General features: G+C 38.0%; 1 protein-coding gene across 2 annotated transcripts in view; it reads right to left on the bottom strand.

Annotated features, from left to right (window-relative positions):
- LOC129775304 (proton-coupled zinc antiporter SLC30A2-like) overlaps nt 1-26,462 on the bottom strand; it is a 132,050-nt gene that overhangs the window by 55,979 nt on the left and 49,609 nt on the right. For both annotated transcript variants that reach the window (XM_055779882.1, XM_055779883.1), the window contains 2 exons: nt 19,517-19,624; nt 8,272-8,392 (listed from right to left, as the gene is read on the bottom strand). In XM_055779882.1, the coding sequence (XP_055635857.1) occupies nt 8,272-8,392; nt 19,517-19,624 (229 nt within the window). The remainder of the gene's footprint in view (nt 1-8,271; nt 8,393-19,516; nt 19,625-26,462) is intronic.

Genomic DNA, 26,462 nt, shown 5'->3' with positions numbered 1-26,462 from the left:
GTCAGCCTAGAAAGTTGAAAGAGGCGTTTGATGCCTGCGTGCAGGAAAGAAATTTCCAAATGAGACACGGATTGACGAAACCAGATTTTCACAGACCACCCAAACCACAACCACCATTCATACCAAAACAAATAAACTCATACCCTAAACCTCAACATAGAAACTATCCACACCAAAATTTGCAGCAACCTCTTCGTCCCCCACCGAATGCTAATAATTTTAACAGACCGCAGATTCCCCCGCGGACTTATCAACAGACCTACCAAAACGTTTTCGCGCCGAGAGCAATGCACATGCCCAAACCCACACCGATGGAAGTGGATCCTTCCATCCAATCGAGGCGGGTTAATTATATGAACAGGCCACAGCAGAGGCCGATTAATTATCACGAGGGCACATACGAGCAAGAACAGTATAACGAGAATTACGACGAAGATGCTCAGTATTACGACCGTTTCGCGCATACGCAAACGGATGAAACAACTGCAATACAAGACAACCATGAACAAACAGAGGAAAACGAAATTACAGATGATCTAAATTTTCATCTAGCTCAAAGCTTTCAGATAGGCAGATGAGTAATTTTATCCCATATATTAAAATAAATACATCCAAGGGACCCCTTAAATTTTTGATTGACACTGGAGCAAATCAAAATTATATTAGCCCCAGACACATCAACATAGAATATTGCGGATATAGTAAACCACACAAGGTTCGGAATGTTAGCGGGACCCACACTATAAATCGATACACAAAATTTAATCCTTTCCCATTTATCCCACAAACAAAACCTCTCACCTTCCACGTTTTTGAGTTCCATCCTTTTTTTGACGGCCTGATTGGCTACCAATCACTCCAAGAACTTAAAATCGATATATTAACCACAACGAACGAGTTAAAATTCCCCTCTACCACTGTCCAAATGTTTAGGAAATATCCCGAACCTTCTTCTGTCTGTTTGAATTCCAATGAAACAAAAATAGTAAAAATAGGAACAAGTTTTGAGGAAGGCGATTTTCTACTGGAAAACGACGTAGAAATTCATCCATTTGTCAAAATTCATTCTGGACTTTACTGTTCACATGACTTTTCAACAAATGTCATTATAACTAATTACAGTAGGGAGGCGGTGGAAGTGAAAATTCCCCGAAATATTGACGCGGAACTGAATAATTTTGAATTTATTTCTTCCGAAAACAATTCAACCGAGAACTCCAGAAGCAGTGAATTATTTTCCCAGCTTCGGACGGATCACCTGAACGAAGAAGAGAAGAAAAAGCTGTTCCAATTGATTCAGCGCTATCATTCAATATTTCACCTTAAACCTGAAAAACTTAGTTTTACCAATGTGGTAAAACATAACATCGAGACAAAAGACGATATCCCTATCCACTCTAAAAGCTATAGGTACCCCTACCATCTTAAGGAGGAGGTCCAAAGGCAAATTAGAGAGCTATTGGAGCAAGGGATTATACGACCTTCAAACTCCCCTTGGTCGTCTCCTATTTGGGTTGTGCCCAAGAAGATGGATGCCTCTGGGAAGAAGAAATGGAGATTAGTCGTCGATTACAGGAAGCTTAACAGCAAAACAATAGACGACAAATATCCCATTCCGAACATCACCGAAGTTCTTGATAGACTTGGACGATGTAATTATTTCACTACACTTGACCTTGCATCCGGTTTCCACCAAATTGAGGTAGAGCCAAAGGATGTTCCTAAAACTGCGTTCAGCGTAGAATATGGCAAATATGAATACGTAAAAATGCCCTTTGGACTGAAGAATGCCCCTTCTACTTTCCAAAGAGTCATGGACAACGTGCTACGTGACCTAGTAGGCAAAATTTGCCTGGTGTATATGGATGACATAATAGTGTTTTCCACGTCACTACAAGAACATACAACTAATTTGACAAAGGTGTTTGATGCCTTGCAAAAGTTCAATCTGAAGATTCAGCTGGACAAGTCAGAATTCTTACGTAAAGAAGTAGGTTTTCTTGGTCATATCGTTACGCCGGAAGGTGTTAAACCCAATCCGGATAAAATTCTGGCAATAAAAAACTGGCCCATACCAAAAACCGAAACAGAATTACGAGGATTCCTGGGAATACTTGGTTATTATCGGCGCTTCATAAGGGACTTTGCAAGAATAGTAAAACCCTTAACTAAACAACTCCGCAAAGGAGATACAAAAAAAATCACCGTTTCTCACACCGATGATTTTATTCAGGCCTTCAACAAATGTAAAACATTGCTCACTAGTAGCCACGTTTTACAATATCCCGATTTTAGTAAGCCGTTCGTACTCACAACGGATGCGAGTAAGTTTGCAATTGGGGCCGTGCTTTCGCAAGGACCAATCGGACAAGACAGACCCGTTGCATTTGCTTCGAGGACTTTGACTAAAACCGAGGAAAACTACTCGGTTATAGAAAAAGAGCTCCTAGCAATATCATGGGCATGCAAATATTTCCGCCCATACCTGTATGGAAAGAAATTTACCTTATTCACGGATCACAAACCGTTAACATATATGTTTAGCTTGAAGGATCCGAACGACAAAATGGTCAGATGGCGGCTCCGTCTCGAGGAATTCGACTACGAAGTGAAGTATCGTCCGGGCAAACAAAATGTTGTTGCCGACGGATTATCAAGAATCAAGACCAACGAAATAAACGTAAACGACACATCATCAGAGTCCGGAACATGTCATTCCGCAGACACCGATGATAGCGAATTTATTACGTCAACCGAATCGCCGATCAATTTCTTTAGTAATCAGATTATACTGAAGAAAGGCACGAATGACTCTACAGAATACGAAGAAGTATTCCCTAGAGTACATCGACGAACAATTACTCGCACGGATTTCACAGTAGTCAGGGTTTTAGATATATTCAAGGAATATATGAATCCAAAGAAGATTAACTGTATTATGTGCGACGAGTCTCTGATAAATATTCTGCAAATAGTCTACAGAAATTATTTCAGTCGCTCGAAAACATTCAAGATAAAAATTAGTCAAAAACTCCTTACAGATCTTCGTACCGCCGAAGAGCAGAACGAGATCATCAGGAAAACTCACGATAGAGCCCACCGCGGCGCTAAAGAAAACCAAGTCCAGATCTTACGCCAGTATTATTTTCCAGGCATGAAGCGACAAATTCAACGCTATGTGAATATGTGCGAAACATGTCTTGAAAACAAGTACGAGAGAAGGCCATACAAAATCAAACTATCCAAAACTGACATCCCAACCAAACCGTTTGAAATAGTCCACATAGATATTTTCATTTCACAACCCGACCTATTCCTATCCGCCGTAGATAAATTTTCCCGTTTTGCTACCTTAATTCCAATTAAATCCAGATCAATACCAGATGTGCGAGCAGGATTCGTCAAATTAATGACTCTATACAGCACACCAAAACACATAGTGTGTGATAATGAACCTGCTTTCAAATCTATCGAAATCCGATCCCTCCTTGAACGATTAGAAACCACCATCTACTTCACACCCACAGATCATAGCGAAACCAATGGAATCGTCGAAAGATTCCATTCAACATTGAGTGAAATCTTCCGATGCATTCGGGAAAAGTATAAAGACTTATCTACAAAAGAAATTTACAAGATAGCCACGAATCTATACAATCGAACAGTCCATACAAGCCACAATATGAAACCATTCGAATTACTCTTTGGGCACAGAGAGTTTGAAAGGCTACCAGTAGAAATTGAAAGAATATTTGAAAACAGACAGGAAATCGCAGACGAAGTTACCTTAGCACTCAATAAAACAGCAAAGAAAAATTTGGAATCAAATAATAAAAATAAGGAAGACGAACCCCATTTCGAGGAAGACGAACCTATCTTCAAAACTACTCAAGGTATTAAATCAAAGACAAGACCGAAATTTCAGAAAACAGTAGTGCGACAAAACAGAATCAAAACCATAATAGATCACAAAGGACGAAAACTGCACAAAAACAAACTAAAAAGGAAAAGAAAATAATCTCTCCAATTTCTCTTTTCACAGAATGAGGACTCAACTGATAGTGCTGGTAACCCTCCTTTATAGTACCCCATCCATCCATAGCTCATCTCTCCAAATTCAAGACCTCACAAATAACCCAGGACTCATCCCCATCCAATCAGGTATAGCCCGAATTAGAACCGGATCGCATAGAATCTTCCATTCAATAGAGCTGCTTGAATTCGAACCAACATTTTCAAAAGTTAATAAAATAATTCAGGATTTACAAATTTTCAAATACAAAGATCTATCAGAATTGCTTAATCAGAAATTTTCTAGAATACAAATAACATACGATAATTTATTACCAAAAGCTAGACAAAAAAGAGGACTATTCGATGCGTTAGGAAGCACTATTAAAATAGTTACAGGTAATTTGGACAACAACGATTTAATTAAAATAAATGAACAACTTGATGCACTATACAAAGGAAGTAATAAGCTCATAACAGAGAATAACGAACAAGTCCGCATTAACAAACAAGTGCAAGAACGAATAAATGTTATAATTAAGCAAATAAATGAGCAGCATAAAGCAATTGTAAAAAACCTGATTAAGCCTAGAGAAGAAATAATTAACACAAAAAATAACACATACCAAATCAATGTACTGAAGGAAATTTTCAACCTAAATCTCAGTTTAGACTTACTCAAAGACCAAATAGAGAACATTGCGGAAGCCATTCAATTAGCTAGAGTTAAAATTATACCAAGAAACATTCTGACGACAGAAGAAATTGTGGAAGCAACACATATCTTGAGAAAAGATAACATTACAATCAACAATTTTGAAAAAACATACGAATATTTGGAATTAGCAGCTATAATTCAAAATACAAAAATTATATTCATTGTTATGATTCCTAGTTTTAAAAGTTCAAGTTACACCCGCCTGCTTCTGGAACCTGTTGCGAAGAATGGTAAAATGCTGAAACTGCCGTCAAAGAGAGCCATCATCTCCGATCAAGATACCTATTTCATAACTGGAAATTGCTACGAAGTCGAAGAAGAAACCATCTGCAGATCAAACGAGCTGATAAACGTCTCTGCAGACAACTGCTTCTCAAAGCTACTGAAAGGGTTCTCAGGACAATGTAGTTTCGTCGAGTCCCTTAACGAACCACAAGTCGAAAGAATTGATGATAATCATATCATCGTCAAAAGAGCTATCAATATTCCATTGAGCACAAATTGTGGAATGACAAGCAGGAACATTACTGGAACTGCGTTAATATTCTTCCAGAACTGTACTATTACTATCAACAACACAAGATACAATAACATTGAATTATCCGGCAAGGAACCACTTCTAATGATTCCACTAAACGGATTAGACATTGTCGAATCCCATTTAGAAACCAATGAAACCATTACCCTCGAAAAACTGGAGGAAGCACATTTTTTAACAAGAAAGAAGCTCGAAGTCTTGCATAAACAACAATTGCATCTCACTTTTGGAACATGGACTTTCGTAGTATTCCTAGCAATAGCAGTTGGACTTATGAAAACCCGTTACACATCATGCAAACCAAAACCAAACACTTCAACCAGATCCATCGAACCGGGACGGCTCGATCTTAAAGGGGGAGCAGTTACGGCCCATTCTGGCCCTACACAAATCGAGACAACCCAATCGATAAACACCGTCAGCAAAATCGCCCGCGAAACATCGCAGTCCGACGCACCATCAAATTCCAGCGGCGACCTGGATATTATCGCGGCGTCAACAACTCAGCCACGCGTGCACACAACCGCCGAAGTAAGCAGAACACATCCGGTCAACAACAAACAAATTTGCGGAAGCAGCAGAACATCAGGAGCACCATTCCATTTTTAATTGAATAAAGAAATCAGTTTCAATCAGACGACCGAATCGAATCGACGCATTTTTAAAAACTCTAAAAAGAAAGTCCCGGTCGTTTTTGGCATACTACACAACACTCACTGCACCGTTTTCATTAGTTTCAGTGAATAAGTTTCGAATGCAACAAGGAAACATTCATTTCTATACAAACTGCCAGAATACATGGATGCTTCAAATTAATTTCTAAGTGACGATTTCTAACGTCGCTTTTGTTTGCAGAATGAAAGGAATCAACGTGAAATGAAAGGAATATGTACGAAAGAGAATAGATATATTTATAGCCTGCATGGTTCTGGTTCTGTTCTGAGAAGCGATAGACACATTATTGAGTGACGATGTGCTAATTGAAGTGAAATTGTCAGGCCCTGGCTGGGACCACGAAGTTTCACAATCGATCGCTGAGAAGTGGGAAAACTACACAGAACAGCTACCGAGACTATCCGAGTTCCGTGAAGCAGTTGCACAAATTCTCAGACGCGTCAGAAGCAGCATACGGTGCATGCACGTACGCTCGATCCGTTGATTCTGAGGGCAACGTAGCTGTTCATCTACTAGCATTCAAATCACGGGTTGCTCCCTTGAAACGCATTAGCCTTCCATGGTTAGAGCTTTGTGCAGCAGATCTGGCAACGAAACTTCACGTTAAAATAACTGATGCACTCCACATCGAAATTTATGACTCGTACTTCTGGTGTGACTCCACATTAAATCTTTAAGTCAAGCCATTCAGTCATTTTTAGCGACGGCCATATTGAATTTTTCAAGATAATGGAATACGCAGTTTTATAATGGCAGTAGAATTAAAGGTATGTTCCAAATTTCAGATCTATCAGTGATCAGGAACGGGGTCAAATTTCAATTAATGTGGGACAATCCTACAAACACTCAAACATACATGCAAACAGGTGGCGCCATCTTGTGGTGGCAGCTATTTTGGATTTAAATTTTTCACAAATAACTGTGTTCTACTAGTCAATCCCTTTCATTTGATATCTATATTGATGGGGTTCTGAGAAAATATGTAATTCGCCATTTTGTAGTGGCCGCCATATTGGATTTGCATTTTGCACCTAAGATTTGCACCTAAAGAAGTATTCTAGTCTAGAAATTCGGAAACAAATTTTTTCCTCATATTGCAATTAACTCCTGTCCACCATGTAAAAGAAGGCTCCACTGTGCAAACAAAAAATAACTCCCGACAAACTCCGATAGTTGGATCATTGTTGTCGGGGAAGTTTTCATCCGAGAGAGAAGAAAATCTTTCAAACTATGTTATAATAATTACACTTGTGCACGAAATGTTAACGAACCAAATCGACTGATTATGTAAACAATCGACGCAAAGGCACTTTTTTTCCTGGTTTGCGAATAACTACAGATAACGGCTCTCCCGCCGAGGAATAACAAACTTTATGCAACGCCTCAAAAACATAATCAAAACGAAAACGGGAAGCGCATGGAAACAGCTAGTCGAACGCAAATAACTGCCGAAGGGCGGAAATATGAAAAAGCATAAGAACCTTTTCTTCGTAGCGGTGATTCCGCAGCTTGAGATTCCGTTCTGTTTGTTTCCTCTTTTTTGTGTTTTATTGTTATACACCACCCCGTACCCCGCACCCCGCATCACTCACACTACGCAAACAATTTTGATACGGAAAACTAGTTAGAGGAGAAAATTGTGACCGTGACTATAACCGCTCCGAATAGGGTCCAAAGCGCTTCCAAACGCCGAGATGGTGTTTCGGAGGTAGAAAGGAAAACTTTTTGTACCTTTTTAACTGGAAAAGTCAAAAGCTATCCTGGATATGAAACAAGAAAGCCCAAAGGGAATCGTCAGATACGGAAGAAAGCACGGGAGAAAAACAACCGTACGAAGGTAAGCCGAAATGATACGTAATTACTTTGCAGAGCAGCAACAACAATGGCTTTTCGGTTAAGAGGGTGATGGTGAAATTTGAGGTGTGCATCATTTTTTTCCCCCTTTTCTCTTTTTGTGATATTTTAGAGATCATGAATAACTCTCGAGAACGCAACCCTTGGAGGTTTATTCAAGCAAATCCCACTAATGAGCGCAGCCTCCGAAACGCTCGTTCCAAAGGCTATCAAATGATTTCCCATCTTTGTATTATGCAACATCTTTTGGTACACTGGGAAGCAAGAGCTCTATTATAACTTTATAAACATCAATTCCCGTCAACAATTTCATTATAGTTTAATAATAACAATCAGCTCATCGCTTCGTCTCTCAGAAAAGCATGATCACTTATAACACCCGGTAACAACCTGGCAATCCGCTTTCCGTTCTTCCCACCCGGGGGAGAAACAGGGTTATTAAAGTGAATACAGGATGAGCAATTTGCCTTCTTACCTCTTGGTGGATGGTCTCGCGGCGATCCAAAGCGCGAACAATGATATCATGAAGCTGGCCAGGTCGGCTAATAAATGCGCTGCATCTGTTGCTATCGCCAGACTGTTGGAGTAGACGCCCCCTGGGAACCGATGTTCGCGCGAGCCGTGTTGATATGGCGGGTTATAACCGTGGATGAGAAGAGAGAAAGAGAAAAAAACAGAACATGATGACAAATCGCGCTATCAGTGGGTACATGGAAACAAAGGGCTGTTACTTTAGACAAGCGGACAAGCGCACTTATTTTGATAGAAGCTAATAATTTGTGCCAATTGGCGTGAAAGTGGACGCCATAAAGTTTAGATGTCGTGGATTCACTCCGGGGGCCCTTTCCTTCGTTTTTAATCAGATCGAATGGAATGGTATTTGTTGAGTTTGGTTTGGATTTAATATTAAGTTTCTTTATAATGTCCGCTAGTAAACGTAATTTGATTGCCTGAAGGATTAATAAACATTATAGAACGTTAGAATTCAACAGACATGAATGATTAAGGCGAGAAATAAAAATCACTGGTCTTCGTGTCTTTTTAAAATGTTTGTGAGATTTCGTTTGGAAATGTAAATAACTATTGTTTAGAGTGAAGTTCACGAAATCTTAATGTTAGTTACAAAAGTTTTAAAAGTAACGGTAAAAATTTGAGCTATCTAATAAAAAAATTGAATATTTTTTTAAAATGAATTTTAAATTAAATCCCCAGAGCTAAACATTTCTCTACTCTTTATGTTATGCCTGAATTTCATCATACAGAGAATGATGAAAACTCAGAACGATCAACAGAATTCGCCGCCAATACCAATACGAATTGCAAAAGCTTTAGTTTGAACAAATAATTTCCAAACGATGGTGAAATTAAAATTCAAACGACGTAAGATTATTCGCCGTTTTTTGCATATGAGTGGTTCAAAATGAAATGGGGTGTAAGTGACATCATCGATTTCTCTACATCGACTCTCTTTTTTGGTGAGAACTGAGCTGCAAACACATTCCCAGCCGTATTTAATAATGTGGAAAATAGGTCAGAACCTCATCTATCGGATTCTATAGCAAAATAAGTATGGATGTCAAAACGTGGAAAAATATACACTGATAAATAAAATTAGTACTCTTTTTTTTATTTAAAAAAAAATACTTTAAATTGCAATATCTAAAATATTTTTTTTAATTTAATTTTTTTGTTTTTTCATCTATCTATATATATATATATATATATATATATATATATATATATATATATATATATATATATATATATATATATAAAAATGGATTTCTGTCTGTCTGTCTGTCTATCTGTCTGATTCTTATGGAACTGAAACTATTGAACCGATCGAGATCAAAATTGGTATAAATAAAATGTTTATATGGTGTTAAGACACCATCCCCAAAGGGGAGGGGTGGGAGGTTGGTTGTCTGCCATACAAAAGAAACACAAAATTTCTGCATTGCTCGAGAATCAATCATGAAAATGAAACGAAATTTGACATGGGCAGGTTTTAGGGTGCAATAAATGATTCTAAAGGGTGTGTCACATCAAATTGCATCACGGAAAAAACGCTGTGGAAATTCGCCCAGTAGACCGATCCTTTTGAAAATTTTAGACAGTAAAATAAAAACTATTAAACAACTTTTGGCATTTTCTTTTTATTCATACTTCGAGCCCAAGCCCGTATGCTCGCACCTTTCTCTTTACCCCGTCCATAAGGTTCTGTACAACGTCAGGTTGTAGTTTTTTTTGAACAGAAATCCATTTTCTCTTGAAGTCCGCCTCCGATTTGACAACTTTTGGGTTCTTCCGAAGGGCCTGCTTCATAATCGCCCAATATTTCTCTATTGGGCGAAGCTCCGGCGCGTTGGGCAGGTTCATTTCCTTTGGCACGAAGGTGACCCCGTTGGCTTCGTACCTCTCCAACACGTCCTTTGAATAGTGGCACGAAGCGAGATCCGGCCAGAAGATGGTCGGGCCCTCGTGCTGCTTCAATAGTGGTAGTAAGCGCTTCTGTAGGCACTCCTTAAGGTAAACCTGCCCGTTTACCGTGCCGATCATCACGAAGGGGGCGCTCCGCTTTCCGCAATAGCAGATCGCTTGCCACATCATGTACTTTTTGGCAAACTTGGATAGTTTCTGCTTGCGAATCTCCTCCGGAACACTGAATTTGTCCTCTGCGGAGAAGAACAACAGGCCCGGCAGCTGACGAAAGTCCGCTTTGACGTAGGTTTCGTCGTCCATTACCAGACAATGCGGCTTCGTCAGCATTTCGGTGTACAGCTTCCGGGCTCGCGTCTTCCCCACCATGTTTTGCCTTTCGTCGCGGTTAGGAGCCTTCTGAACCTTGTATGTACGCAGGCCCTCCCGCTGCTTGGTCCGCTGGACGAATGAACTTGACAAATTCAGCTTATTGGCAACATCCCGGACCGAACTTCTCGGATCACGTCTAAACTGCTTAACTACGCGCTTGTGATCTTTTTCACTGACGGAGCATCCATTTTTGCCGTTCTTCACCTTCCGGTCGATGGTTAGGTTCTCGAAGTATCGTTTTAGTGCTCTGCTGACCGTGGATTGGACGATTCCCACCATCTTACCGATGTCCCGATGTGACATCTCCGGATTCTCGAAATGAGTGCACAGGATTAATTCACGACGCTCTTTTTCGTTCGACGACATTTTTCCAAATTTACGAAAAATTGACAGTGAAGCATGGCCAACGTGATCTATACACTCTTATCTGATTATAAGCGAAAACTGAAGATATAATTCCTAAAAATTAAATTTCTACAGCGTTTTTTCCGTGATGCAATTTGATGTGACACACCCTTTATGTTGGTAGATACTCCACCCCCTCTCTTAGGGGGAGGGGGGGGGTCTCCCATACAAATGTAACACAAATTTGTGCATAACACGAGAATTGATCAAGCAAATGAAACCAAATGTGGCATGTAGAAGTTTTAGGGGACACGAAACGTTTCTATGTTGAATAGACGATCCTCCCCTCTGTCTGTGGGGTGGCGGGGAGGTACTGCCATACAAATGCCATACATTTCTGCATAATTCAAGAACTAGTCAAGTAAATGGAACCAAATTTGGCATTTGGAGGTTTTAGGGGGCAACAAATATTTGCCCCCACTCCCATAGAATTGAAACACAAATTTCTGCATAACTGGAGAACTAATCAAGCAAATGGAACAAAATTTGGCATATGAAGGTTTTAGGGAGCAATGAATGTTTTTATGGTGGTTTGACATTCCTTTCCCCTCCCCCAAAGGGGGGGGGGGAGTTTGCTGAGCAACTCGAGAACTAATAAAAAAATGGAATTGAACTTAGCATATAGAGGTTTTAGGGATCGATAAACGTTTCTATGGTAGTTCGACACTCATCCGGCCTCTCTAAAGGGGCTAAACAAATGAAACACAAACTTTTGCATAACTCGAGAACAAATTATGCAAATGGAGCAAAATTTGGGATGTGAGGGTTTTTGGGTACGAGAAATGTTTCTATGATGACATGACACACCTTCCTTCTATGGGAAGAAGAGGGGGTCCCATAAAAATAATGCACATATTTCAAACAAACATATTCTAACCAAACATGACAATTGAAATTTTTCGGAAAACTCTGAAGGAAATGGGAAAGTTCGTAAAATTCATTTCGCATGTGTTCTACAATTACATTTTGACAAGCGTTGTTAGTCCATTTAATGTTTGCGGTAACGAAATTTATCTTCGTTCGAAAGTGGAAATGGATTTTAATGTAATAAAACGCACTCCAATATCGACTTCTATCTATATAAGTAAAAATGGATAGCCGAATGTGTTTATAAGAACAAAACATGAGGAAGGAATTGTCCGATTTAGACCATGTAACTGAGAAACATGTTATTTACAAGTGGTTGAGAAATCTTGAACGAGAATTGTCTCTGAAAATAATCTGATATTATAATGACGAGTTTTGGTAGAAGTACTAGAAATTTGGTAGTAAAAGGTGATTTTAAAGGGTCGATTAGAAGATCAATCAATGAACAATTCTGCGATTGGACCCTTGAACGTGCGCTTAGTAAGAAAACGTGGATGTAGCAAAAAATAAATTTTGTGCGGGACGAAGTTTGGCGGGTCAGCTAATCCTAGATAATATTCCAATAATAAAAAAAATTATTATCGCTTTTCTCACCAAAACAAATTGTCGTTTTAGTTCTGCGCTACAGCGGACAGTGTTTATTTGAAAGCTCATAGATCCGTCATTCTAAAAGACTATCACAATTCGAAAACAAACCATATACAGGTCGAACTCGATTATATGCTGACTCGATTATATACAATGTTGGACTGTTGTGTTTCAAAATATTTTTTCAAGAAAAAAATGTAACCGTTGAAAACGTTAAGGTTAAATTTAGGTGACTATTATAAATACAGTGATTTTTAAAAATACATTAATATAATTTTCTTCAGGTATTCTTTATATCGATATTGCAGCAAAATTGAGGAAGATAGAAGTTGGGTGTCAAAGAACAAATTGTAGAGCGATTAAAGAGCTTTAATTTGAATGATAGAAACACTCAAATTTAATATGAATTTTTGAGGTAAAATTAATAATAATACATTAAACTTAATTACTAACTTTAAAATTTTTCACTTCCAAAATGTTATTTAAATCCACTAATATAGATGTTCCACAACTACATGCTGTACTACATTTTCTCATCTTTTAAACAAAAGCAACAGAATCGTCTTATGTAGCGTACTTTTCAATGTAGACTCAGTTTGAGGCAACAGAGTCCGAAACAAAAAAAAAAGGTCCGTCATTATTGAAATTAGAATATATGCGTAAAAGGCGTGCGTTTTTCATCAAATATAATCATCTATCACCTCCTGAGAGATTCCGGATAAATTTATTTTTTTCATGTGAGAAAAATGCTTTCTGACTTTGAGGGGATGAATCAAAAATTAAATTCTACCTTTGTATACAAAAAACCAAAACATATATGTGCATAAAAAAAAAGATTAAAAAAGTTGACTTGATTATATACAGGATTCGATTATATACAGTGAAAAGAATTCAGGGACTGAATATAATCGAGTCCGCCCTGTTTTCTTTTATTTTCTTATTTAGTAACTGTCAGGCCCAGTGTTCAACGCTTTTCCAATGAAAACCTTACTGCCTTACTTTACAAAAATTCATAACTTTTGAACTTCTACACCGATTCGGATGATTGACATATCAAATTAAAGCCAATCACCTGATCTTTTTCAAAAAAATACTATAACTGCAGGAAAATTTGAATTCTGCTTTCGTTATTATTGATTGTATTCGTTTTTTATTGTTTTCATAGTCTCGGGACCGAAGGCGCTATATTTTTTTATATTTTTTCTGAAAAGCTAAGGATTTTTCACATAGCATATCTCGAAACCAAAGAGGCGATTTTTTTTCGTTTTTGAGTTATGATTTTTCAACGTAAACCGATGGTCCGAAAAATCATTTTTCCCCATTTTTTCCACTAAAAAAATCATAACTTTTGATCTACTGGACCGATTCAGATGATCGACATATCAAATTAGAGCCAATAAACTAGCCTTGTTTAAAAAAAAATTACACTCTGAATAAAAAAAGATTTCGTTTTCTTAATTATTGATTATATATGTTTTTTATAGCATAAATCGTTTTGGGACCACGGGCGCTGTATTGTTTCATATTTTTTCGGAAAGCTGAGGTTTTTTCACATAATATATCCAAATACCAGAGAGGTGTTATTTTCAAATCTAACATGTTTTCGTTTTTCGTTCAATATTTCTATGTGATTAGTATGTGACTACAATCAAATTAATTGGCAAGTGCGTCATTTAAAAAAAAAAAAGGTTAGTGATTTGATACTTCGATCATCTGAATCGGTCTAGTAGTTCAAAAGTAATAAATTTTCGAAAAAAGTCATTTTTAAGAAAATAGGGAAAAATGATTTTTTGGACAATCGGTTAACTTTGAAAAATCATAACTCAAAAACGAAAAAAATCGCCTCCCTGGTTTCGAGATGTATTATGTGAAAAATCCTCAGCTTTCCAGAAAAAATATAAGAATATATAGCGCCTTTGGTCTCGAGACTAAGAAAGCTATAAAAAACAAATACAATCAATAATAACGAGAGCAGAATTTGAATTGTCTGCAGTAGTAGTATTTTTTCAAAAAAGAGCTGATTGGCTTTAATTTGATATGTCAATCATCCGAATCGGTGTAGAAGTTCAAAAGTTATGAACTTTTGAAAAAAATCATTTTGCGAAAAATTGGATTTTTCGGACCACCCTGAAATGGGAATGGTCACCCTAACAAAAAAAATAAAAAATTCGGGTCAAAAAATTTGTATATATATATATATATATATATATATATATCTATATATATATATATATATATATATATATATATATATATATATATATATACATATACTAGCCGACCAGGCAAACGTTGTTCTGCCAAATAAATTATTTCTAGTGAATATTTTGGGTGTATGTTTGATATTTTAACGATCTTTAAAATAAATCTAATGTGACTGATAAAAAAACGAATTAAATGATTTGAACTAAAGGTTATATATTATATTTCATTAACATAACTGACATGTTTGATCTCTTAAAAGTTAAACGTCAACTGAAAAAAGTTATATAAGTTTGTCGTAAAGTAGAAAAAAAGAAATATAAAAAATCAATATTTATTGCTGTCTCCTTGTTAGAAAATACGTGCATGTGATTTTCAACATGGCTCAGTTTATAACAGATTGGCCTCGTTCATAAATTGGAAAAAGTTCAAATTAATCAGCCTGTTTGGAATCGCTTTATTTTATCGTTGTCATTCAATCGAGCAGTATTCATATCGGTAATCTAAGTTTGAAACAGCCATATTGCTTCCTTTATTCATGGATGTTTTTATTACTCTTCACCGATTTGTAGAACTCAATATTCATATATGCATATGAGTGATCGGATTTTACAATTCGATCGAAATCGACTTTTACACTCTTAAATTCGTTCGCCTTGTCGCGAAACAATGGTCAAAATAAGTTGTATTCAACAGAATACATCCAACAATATGTGGGGACGAATACGATCGAACTTCATTTTGTGTTTGAACACACGCGCAATGTCATGACAATGCATTGCGCTTTGGCCTGGCTATAACTAAAGCTGTGTCGGCGTTGCTCATGATAGTGTCTCGAAAGTGAATGTATTATTCCTTTTTGTTGGCACAGCTTACGATATCTTGAATTGGCGTTTCTTGACCATGTCAAATCACCATATGATAAACATAAAAATCCTTCGAGCGCGCCCTCTGTTTGTTTCGTCGCATGTTCATAAATATTAAATCAAAATGAGTAATGATGTTCATAATGAATTAAGTAGAATTAAGTATTTTTTTATCTCGTTGGTCTAATGATTATTGTTTTTTCTTCGCATTAAATTTCTCGTGTCACCGTGCTATCATGATTCCAGCAGCGCTTGTGCTTTGGATCTACACACGTGCCCTCCAGCTGATGTTTTATCAGGGTTGATGGCAATAGCGTGATTGTCATTTTGTAATCCGAGCAAATGTGATTTGAAGAATTTCGATAACTCATTGTGCTCATTCAAAAAGGCTTCCAGCTCGTCGGAGATGCTTCCTGCTTTAGATGAAATGATTTTACTTGTGTATTTGTAGATGGATGTTCAATGAAGCGGGCGTTACGCCATCAGTCATTGAACAACTTAAATAAATTCGTTCTGTTGAAAAAACGAACAACGGTCAAATTATTAGAATATTTTTGACACAAAAATAATAAAATCGCAATTAAAAATAGGGAATTGGGGTCAAAATTTAAGGTTATATGTATGGTATGAAGTCAAATTTTTGAAAAAAATATCCAGATCTTTTTTTCTGCATAGAGCCACCCTATTCGGTATTAAATGTATGGTTATCGGTATCCTACCGGTATCATGTATAGTTTACAACTTATTCTCATACCTACCAAGTATTTTGAGTATAATTGCATCAAAATCGGTCGAGCAAACACCGTGAGACGAGATTTTTATATATATAGATATATAAATCTCGTGTCACGGTGTTTGTTACCGAACTCCCCCGAAACGGCTCAACTGATTTTGATGAAATTATGCACAAAAGACTTGGTAGGCATGAGAATAGGCTTTAAACTATATATGATACCACTAGGATACCGATTACTTTAGATTTAATACCGAATAAGGTGACCTATGGAGAATTTTTTTTCTGAATATTTTTTTTGCCTTTTTCTTAAATTCGGCTTTATGATTACAAATTATTAATACAAAAAACACATAAAATACATATCACTTACATACATTTTAATCGCGACTTTAGTATTTTATCCAGTAAACAAGTAAACAATATCCAAATAATTAAACTGTCGTTCGTTTTTCAAATAGAACCAATTTATTTCCATTGTTAAATGACAAATTGAGCTCCGTTCGCTTCATCGAACTTGCACAAGTAACCTCAAATCGTATAAATCCAGGCGCATCGCCGGCGAGCTTTTTGAATGAGCACAATAAATTATCGAAATTCTTTAAATCACACATGCTCGGATGACAGAATGAAAATCACGCTATTATCATCAATCCTGATAAAACACCAGCTGAAGAGCACGTGGGTATATCCAATGCGAATGTTGTTGAAGACGTTGCTGGCGACAAGAAATTGTGGTTGAAGGATACGAAACAAACAATGTGTGGATTCGTATGATGATTGAACGTATTCCAGACAACGTCATATACACTCAATATACACTCTGTCAAACTTCCATAAGACCAGGTGATGATCTTGCTGCTTCGTGTAATTGTAAACAAACAACGCTTCAATTTATATTCTAGTGTATTTGTATTGGTAACTATCATACACCGAGATGAAAAATAGAAGGTGGGAAGATTCACGGGTTTTGCTTGTGTTAAACTTTGATTGTAGTAGTAGCCAGGAAGATAAGAAGTTCACATATCAGGCATAACAGTCAGTTACTCAAATGGTACAAAATTGAATGTGTCAACGAATAACGTTGAAAGAGGATATACAGAAAATAATTACATATTTCCAAAAAATATTTTTCGCGTTACATTCATCATTTGAAAAATAAACAGAACATGTCACGAACCAAAATGTTTCATTTTTGTTATTTCTTCTTATATCAGAATTAGTATTCTAATTTTTACTATGTTTGGATTTTAGAGCATCTTCATGGCAGTTTATCTCTTGTTAGCAATTGTAATTCCTTTTCCCACAATTAGGGTGCTGAACACTTCATTCGTCTAAAACTAGGACGGAAGCAGAAAACTTTTCGTCTCAATTTAGGTCATATGGAGTCTATTCAATTTATTTTTCAAGTGCATTTTACGCGGAAAAAACTTGCTCCTTTTTTCTCATGCGCTGTAAAATGTTTTCCGCCAAAGGAAAAAACGATTTTGTAACTCTGACTTTGTTCATTTACGTTTTTGATCGATGTAACGAGAAGTAAAATAAGATTGAAATAAAGTTTAGAACACCTCAACAATACTGAAATTTCAGTTTCTGCTAAAATTTCAGTTGGGCCCCTATGATTTTGAACGCTAGCATTGATTTAAGAAAAAATACTAATTTGTTCATTTCATCTGCTTATTTTTACTTTCAATAACAACACTTTTCCTATGTAGTGGACTATTATAAGAAAAGTAACATACATAAACAAAATCTGTGACGTCACAGATTTAAAAATCTTCCCACCTTTCATTTTTCATCTCGATCATACACTGCATGATTTTGATATATGTGTGTACAGCGTAAACAAAGGTTTTTGTATTTTTCAAGTATCAAGGTTCTATAAGACCAGTTACGTTTTCCGTTATCTTGAATTAGTTTTACTAATAAATCTGGAAAATGCCGAAAGGAAAAATGCTCACGGATAGGGAAAAAGGACTAATCGATGCATTTCACCAAGAAAATGTTGGAATTGGAGAAAATGCTCCGTCGGATTGGACGATCCCCTCAAGTAGTTCTCAATTATTTGACGAATCCTCAAGGATACGGTAAAAAGAAGAGTGCTCCACGTAAATCGAAGCTCCCTGACCGGGATAATCGGGAAATAGTTTGAACTCAAGCTCAAGATAGAAACATTATAAATGAAAATAGACCCTAATATGTGTTCTGTATTACAGAGTAACACATTCTCTGCAAGTGGGGAAAAATCTTGAACAAAAATTGTCTTTGATAATGATTTTATATTATGGATAAAGTTTTGGTGGAAATGGAACGAGATTTATAGAAAGATAAGTTAGGTCAGGACTATGTCTGCTAAGTATGTAAACAACTTCGAGTAATATTTTTCATTTAAATTTTTAACAATTAAAAATTGCTCTCGGGTCTGATAATTCGATAAATTTTTTTTTTCACCAACGAGACAGCAGTTGAAATATGATAATATTGATTTTCTTTATTTATTTTTTTTTTATTTCATGACAAAAAATATATTTTTTTTTTACTTTACATTTAACTTTCAAGATATCAAACATGAAATACACTGGATTAAGAAAAGTAACGGTTTGTTTTTTTTTTGTCGGCGGTCATCGTCTTGGCGCTCCATTCCTCGGTATCTCAAAAACAACTATGAACACATGAGTAACGAACATTCCACTTTGATTATCGAATGACGATGCGCACCGTCACTTTTGGCAGCAAAAACATCAAACACACTTCCATTCAAATCGTTTAATTCGTTCTATTCTATCGATCACATTCGATCGATTTCTTATCTATATAATTCGGGGCTCAACGTTTTAAGCTAACTATCAATATATTGGTTATGTTATATTTAATAAACAACATATCCACTAACAATGATTTATATGGCAGAACAACGTTTGCCGGGTCAGCTGGTATGTTAATAGAATTTGCTATTGACTTCGTTGGCAAAAAATATACAGATATTTTGAGAAAACAGTCAACAATAATCTACTTCTACCAGCGAATAGTTGGATCCGCAATTTCAATCCCTAATTAATCTAATTCTTGATTTTATATCCTTTAGTTTTTTCGATTTCGTGCGAAAAAAATTTATGAATTCACAGATTTCTCGCTTGTCGGATCAATGTTGTGAGCTCCCAGTTTGGGCGAATTCTCCCACCTCAGCGAGCATTTAACTTCCCGAACGAGCTGAAAAATTCATAAAACGGTTCCACCAAATTAGTTACCTATTATCTCCGCTATCATGAAGATTACACACAGCACGCTGGCTAAAATTAGTTTCCTCCTGGCGATCACATCAACTCCTCCCATCCGCGGCCGGTGACAGTGAGCAGCTGCAAAGAGAAACAAAAGAAGGTGACTTCATCAGTGCGATAATCGAGGCGTGAAAATATGATGCAAATGATGGACAGCATCCTCGCTGGCAAATTCACTGAACAGAGCGCGAGGCAACAGCAGCTAGCTGCCGCTGTGATATCCGCTGTGAAACGAAATGCAGCAATCAAAAAACGTAATCGTGGTCTTTATCATTATTGCTCCCTTGAGGAAATTCTTCATCTTCTGTCAACCTTTGACGTTCGGCTGAGGGGTGTTGTCGTGGTTTTTTGGTGTAGAACTGACTCAGGAAATATCCTTCCTAAATATGTGCATCGCAACCTATCAAAAAAACTCTTTTTAAAACTATTTTCCCATATAAATTCCCCCAAACCCACTAAGCCCATGCTAATACGGATAACGAATGTACTTCCCCTGGAATGCTTTCGTCTGCGCTACAAAAATGATTCGAGCAGCCCTTCGTCGCTTTATGTGGCGACACAAGCCACGGCTGCAGAGCATAACAAGCAAGCAACCCGCCAACTGTCCCAGCAAATAAATCGTGCCCTGTTCATTCACTGTGTGAAAATCGTCGTCGACGGGAAAGCGGGAAACTAGCAGATTGTTGAAAGAAAATTAACGCTATTGTTGGTTTATTTTCTTTTCGGGACAGACACCATCCCCGTTGGCATTTCTGGACGAAGGAAACCGGCTGAAGTCAGTATCTTATTGCAGCCAGTGGCAGAAGCCAAAACCACATTTTCATTTCACACGTTTCCATCGTGCGATATAGATTGGGGTGGTCTCATCTCAATATTTCTGGCAACAATCGAAACAAAGACGCCTTAATAGATGAATATGTATTGCGCGATTTTGCTACCCTCGAAGGCAACATATCGAAGGAGCTCAGTTTAGAATACCCCTATCCCCCGGAGTAAATATGTTAGTCACGTTATTCTACTGACATTTACACTAACTCTGAATTCCGGTTCAATTTCTGCTCGCCACTTCATCCGATCCGGTGCCCTCCGTTCCACTCGGGTCGCCCCCAGGCGCACGGAGCATTGCGAGATGAAATGCATCTTTCAACCGACCGCACTTTCTCAACGGCATCCGTACGGCTGAATTATGTTGACCACCGCAACTAAGATGGATGATGTGCCAAAAAGGGGTTTTACAAACAAGCTTGCCAACTCGGCACTTCCTGATTGGCGCCAACCGCTCCGCCAGCTGGAAGCCGGAAGCCAACGAAGGAAAATTGAGGGCGAGATTACGCGCGTTTTTTTTTCTGCCGACGCTTCTTCCGCATCTTGGCTCCTGCGGATCACCGAAGGAACTGCAGCAGGCGCGGAAACTTTGCCACTGCGGCTCATAAATCATTTCCCAGCGCTCAGCGAAGTTCGAACTGTGTTTTCTTAGGTGGATCCGGTGACGGCGATGGTGGTGATGATGAAGATGAAGTTCGCAACAACTTAATCAATAACATACTTTTTTTTCGGGCGGAGCCAGAGAGCAAAGCAATAAGTGATACTGTTGTAGATCTTCGAGGGATAATCATTTGGCATAAATTGTATCTTTCCGTCAGAAGTTGAGAAATTGTTAAGTGCTTGACAGCGATCACAATTTTCCGACGAAGCGTAGTTCATCTCAAAAGTGTCTCGAAAGTAAACAGCATAGAGCAATTCTACGTCAAATTGACCCTCAATCTTCTCAATTATTTTTAAATATTTGTACAGGAAAAAGCTACCCAAAACTACAGTTTTATTCATTGAGCTTTTCAATCAAACAGGCTTGAGTCGAAATCTAAATATCTGGTTGAACCATGGTGTTATCCGAAATTAAACGACAATGTCAAATAAAACTTACTCAAAATAGAAAAAAGAACAAATAATGGGTGCGGATTCTTTCTACCACTTCAACTCTTACCATCGGTTTGAATGAAGCCAGTTCATAAAGACGAATTTCATACCAACTCATCTTAGGAGTTGGCAGCACCATCTCAGATTGCAGGGAAACTTTGTGGGTGAAAAAACATTGGCCATCTAAGCAACCAGCCTGTATGCAAAATACAGGCAAACATTTTTCTTTTGTGCGGGGGATAGGGACCGCACAAAAAAGTCGCATAAAAAATCGTGCAAAACTTCACCAGCAGATTTAAAAAATCGTGTTCGGTACAAATTTTGAAAAAAACTTTTTTTGTACGGTAGATTGGGACCGCATAAGAAAAGTTTCCCCCAAGAAAATAACTCAAATCCATTCACCGTTCAATTTCCTTTTGTTTCCCTGCTTTGCGATGGGACAGTTTGCCTCTTCGGTTGCGCGTGCCTGTTTTGTGCTTTTAGTTGCATGCCGAAACGTGATGCTGTTAGATATCATGTCATGCAAAAACTTAGAAAAACATAGAGCATGTGATGGGAGGACGGGAATGATTTCAGAAATGGATAATTGAAACGCAAATATGCTTTTTTCGCACTGAAATGCATATAAACCGTCGAAAAAAAACTAAATGGACGACTTCGTCAAATATGCTTTTTTTTACACACCGCACAAAAAAAATTGCACAAAAAAAAATTCACACAAAAAAACCGCACAAAAACAGGTTTTACTGTTCTTGGAAAATATCGAAAAAATATAGAAGGCTTTTCGAAAAGGGCTTTTTGATTCTCAAATTTTCACAAAAAAATTCTGACTCAAAAATTAGAAGATTTACTAAGTTGTTGTTTTGTTTTTTTTTTCATAATTTGATTAGAAAAAAAAATTTCAAATTATTCTGAAAAAAAATAAAATAAAAATTTATTTCTCTTGGAAACGTTTTTTTTATTTTAACTTTGTTTGATGTCAGAATAACGATGTATTGTATTCAGGAAAGCTTTAAGATAATATTAAAATCTGAACTTTTTGTAAAAGTCGTCACGTTTCTATTTCTTATAACTTCCGAAATATATGACATGTTTGCATGGGAACTCCTGAAAAACTAATGTTTTCGTGTGTAAATTTGAGCAATTAACATGTTCTTTTTTTTTATTTAAATCGTTTATTTTTACAGGCTCAGTTACATAGGTTTAAAGGAGCCGAACTCCTTACTGTATTGTTACTAGTATATATACATTTTTCCTTAATTCTAATGTTAATAATATAGGAAACCGGTTACTCGCGGTCGACTCGAGTTTAGTAGGGTGACATATTTTCTTCAGGAAAAGGAGGGGATATGAGGATATATTGACAATGATCACACTCACACACTCAATCACACTCATCACACTCAATTCTTAAACCTATCTTATATCTAATATGTATTTACATTTCACCTTATTCTTAAGAAGGGATCCGATCTCTCACAAAGGAAAAGGAAAAGGAAAAACTAAGGGTGTAAGGACAATCATACACGAAGATCGATAGCTTTAAGGAATACATATATTTGGGACATGTAATCAAGGTCTAACCGAGCCAACACGTCTCTATGCATCTCACGGCATCATGGGCTGCCTTCCTCGGGCCCGAAGGGTGACTACTAAATTCGATCTGGCGACAAGATACAGCTCGCACGACCAAACAACGTGCTCGATGTCGTGGTAACCTTGGCCACAAACACAAAGATTGTTGTCGGCAAGATTAATACGAAAGAGTAGCGCATCTAACGAACAGTGATTGGACATGAGTCGGGAGAAGGTGCGAATAAAGTCCCGACTCAAGTCCAGACTTTTGAACCATGGTTTGAGGCTAACCTTAGGGATAATCGAGTGGAGCCACCGGCCCAATTCATCTTCGTTCCATTTGCGTTGCCAGTTAACTATGGTATTTTTGCGGACTAAAGAATAAAATTCATTGAAGGCGATTTGACGCTGATAAATATCGCCTTCAACTGCACCTACCTTTGCTAATGAGTCAGCCCTCTCATTACCCGGAATTGAGCAATGTGAAGGGACCCAGACAAAGGTAATGACATAACAGCGTCTGGATAAAGCACTCAAAATTTCTCGTATTCTCTCAAAGAAGTACGGCGAGTGCTTTTCCGGCCTCACTGAACGGATAGCTTCGACAGAGCTAAGACTATCCGTTACAATGTAATAGTGTTCAACAGGTCGTGTGGCGACGCTGTCCAGCGCCCAGTGTATCGCTGCCAATTCAGCAAATATACACTGAGTAAGGATTCTGAAGACTGTGTGAGGTGCTAAAAAATTCGTTGAACACTCCAAATCCTGTGGACTCATTCATAGAGGACCCATCAGTAAAGTACATATTATCACAATTGATATCCCCATACTTTGCATCGAAGATCGTTGGAACGATCCTCGATCGAAGATAATCTGATGTTCCATGGATATCCTGCTTCATGGACAGATCAAAATGCACAGAGGAATTGATGTAGTCAGGAAAACAAACACGGTTGGGAATATACGAAGAAGGATCAACCTGCATGGAGACGAATTCATGATATGGACTCATGAACCCAGATTGAAAATTTAGCTCGATCAGCTGTTCAAAATTTCCGATCACCAATGGGTTCATAACCTTACACCGGATGAGGAACCGAAGAGATAATAAATTGGAGTGATCTTTTAGTGGGAGTACGCCTGCCAAAACCTCGAGGCTCATGGTATGCGTTGAGGGCATACATCCCAACGCAATACGGAGACAAAGATACTGAATTCGCTCGAGTTTAATGAAGTGTGTTTTGGCAGCTGATTGAAAACAGAAACTGCCGTACTCCATCACTGAGAGAATAGTTGTTCGATACAACATTATAAGATCTTCTGGATGGGCTCCCCACCATGTGCCGGTAATTGTACGGAGAAAGTTTATTCTTTGTTGACATGTTTTACTCAGATACCTAATATGGGCCCCCCAAGTACATTTGGAGTCGAACCAGACCCCAAGATACTTGAATGACATAGCATGAGTGATCGGTTTACCCAAAAGTTGAAGCTTTGGTTTTGCTGGTCTATGCTTCCTAGAAAAAACCACCATCTCTGTTTTCTCCGTGGAGAATTCGATCCCTAGCCCAATGGCCCAAGTTGAAAAATTGTTCAATGTATCTTGTAAGGGTTCTTGCAGGTCGGATTCGTTTGATCCTACAACAGACACCACTCCATCATCTGCAAGTTGTCTTAGGCTGCAATTTTGTGTAAGGCAATTGTCGATGTCGCTTACATAGAAGTTGTACAAAAGGGGGCTTAAACATGAGCCCTGGGGGAGGCCCATGTAAGAGAACCGACTTACTGCCGAATCTCCGTGAGAAAAGTTCAAATGTTTCTCACAAAGCAAGTTATATAACATATTATTCAATAGAGGCGGCAGACCCCGAGAGTGTAATTTGTCTGACAAAACCTCTATTGAAACAGAATCAAAGGCCCCCTTTATGTCCAAGAATACTGAAGCCATTTGTTTTTTTTTCGGCGTAAGCCATTTGAATTTCTGAGAAAGCAACGCAAGACAATCATTCGTCCCCTTGCCCCTGCGGAACCCATATTGTGTATCTGAGAGTAGGCCATTCGTTTCAACCCATCGATCAAGGCGAAACAAGATCATTTTCTCCAACAATTTCCGTATACAAGACAGCATTGCTATTGGGCGGTACGAATTGAAGTCGGACGCGGGTTTTCCGGGTTTTTGAATAGCTATAACTCGTACTTGTCTCCAATCATCTGGAACAATATTATGCTCCAGAAACCGATTGAATAAGTTCAACAAGCGATGTTTCGCCACATCAGGGAGATTTTTCCGGCAAGTTGAACTTAATTCTATCCGTTCCCGGAGCCGAATTGTTACAAGAAAGGAGAGCAAGAGAGAATTCTACCATCGAAAACCCGGAATCAAGATCGCACCTATCTTGTGGTATAACTCGAACAATTTTCTTGCACGGGAGCGGAATCGGGATAAACCTTCCGTGCAAAATTAAAAATCCATCGATGTGAATATTCTTCGCTTTCATTCGTTGAAGAGCGATTTCTCATGTTTCGAGCCACTTTCCATATTTTTTTTCATTGACGTTTCTCGTGACAAACCTCCCACGAAATATCGCCAATAAGCACGTTTTTTCCCTTTGATCAAGTTTTTAAATTGATTTTCAAGGTCCAAATACGACTGAAAATTTTCAATGGTTCCACGTTTCCGAAAAGCTTTGAATGCGTTCGATTTATCCTGATAAAGCTTGGAACATTGGCTATCCCACCATGGATTGGAACCTGGGATGGGTTTCGTTTGAGCGCGAACCGCGCTGTCATAGATCAAACGAGAAAGGAAGTTATACTCCTCCAATGGAGGTAAACCATCTGTGGAATTGATGGCTAGAGTAATCGCGTCCGCATATTTTTTCCAGTCAATTTGTCTTGTGAGGTCATATACCATGTTTATAGATTCAGAAGAATTCGACCCAATGGTGATGGAAATTTTGGTTGGTAAGTGATCACTACCGTTGGGGTCCTGGATTACATTCCACTCGCAATCTAACGATAGTGAATTCGAGCAAAGCGAGAGGTCAAGAGCACTCGGGTTAGCAGGAGGTTTAGGTACACGTGTTGTTTCCCCAGTGTTCAAAACGGTCTTATTGAAGCTGTTACAAAGGTCATATATCAACGATGAACGATTGTCGTCGTACTGTTCCCCCCAGGCAGTTCCGTGAGAGTTGAAGTCTCCCAAGATTAATCGTGGCTCAGGAAGGAGTGAGCACATGTCAACAAGTTGCTTGCGGCTAACCGCAGCTCTCGGAGGCCAATACAAGCTGACTATACAGAGGTCTTTGCCTCTGATGTTTGCATGACAAGCAACAGCTTCGATCCCTCCAATAGGTGGAAGGTCAATTCGAAAAAATGAGTGGCACTTATTGATCCCCAATAATACCCCTTCGTATCTGTCATC

This window comes from Toxorhynchites rutilus, chromosome 3, assembly GCF_029784135.1.
Source record: "Toxorhynchites rutilus septentrionalis strain SRP chromosome 3, ASM2978413v1, whole genome shotgun sequence".
Lineage (NCBI taxonomy): Eukaryota > Metazoa > Arthropoda > Insecta > Diptera > Culicidae > Toxorhynchites > Toxorhynchites rutilus.
This window is presented reverse-complemented; position numbering and strand designations above follow the sequence as displayed.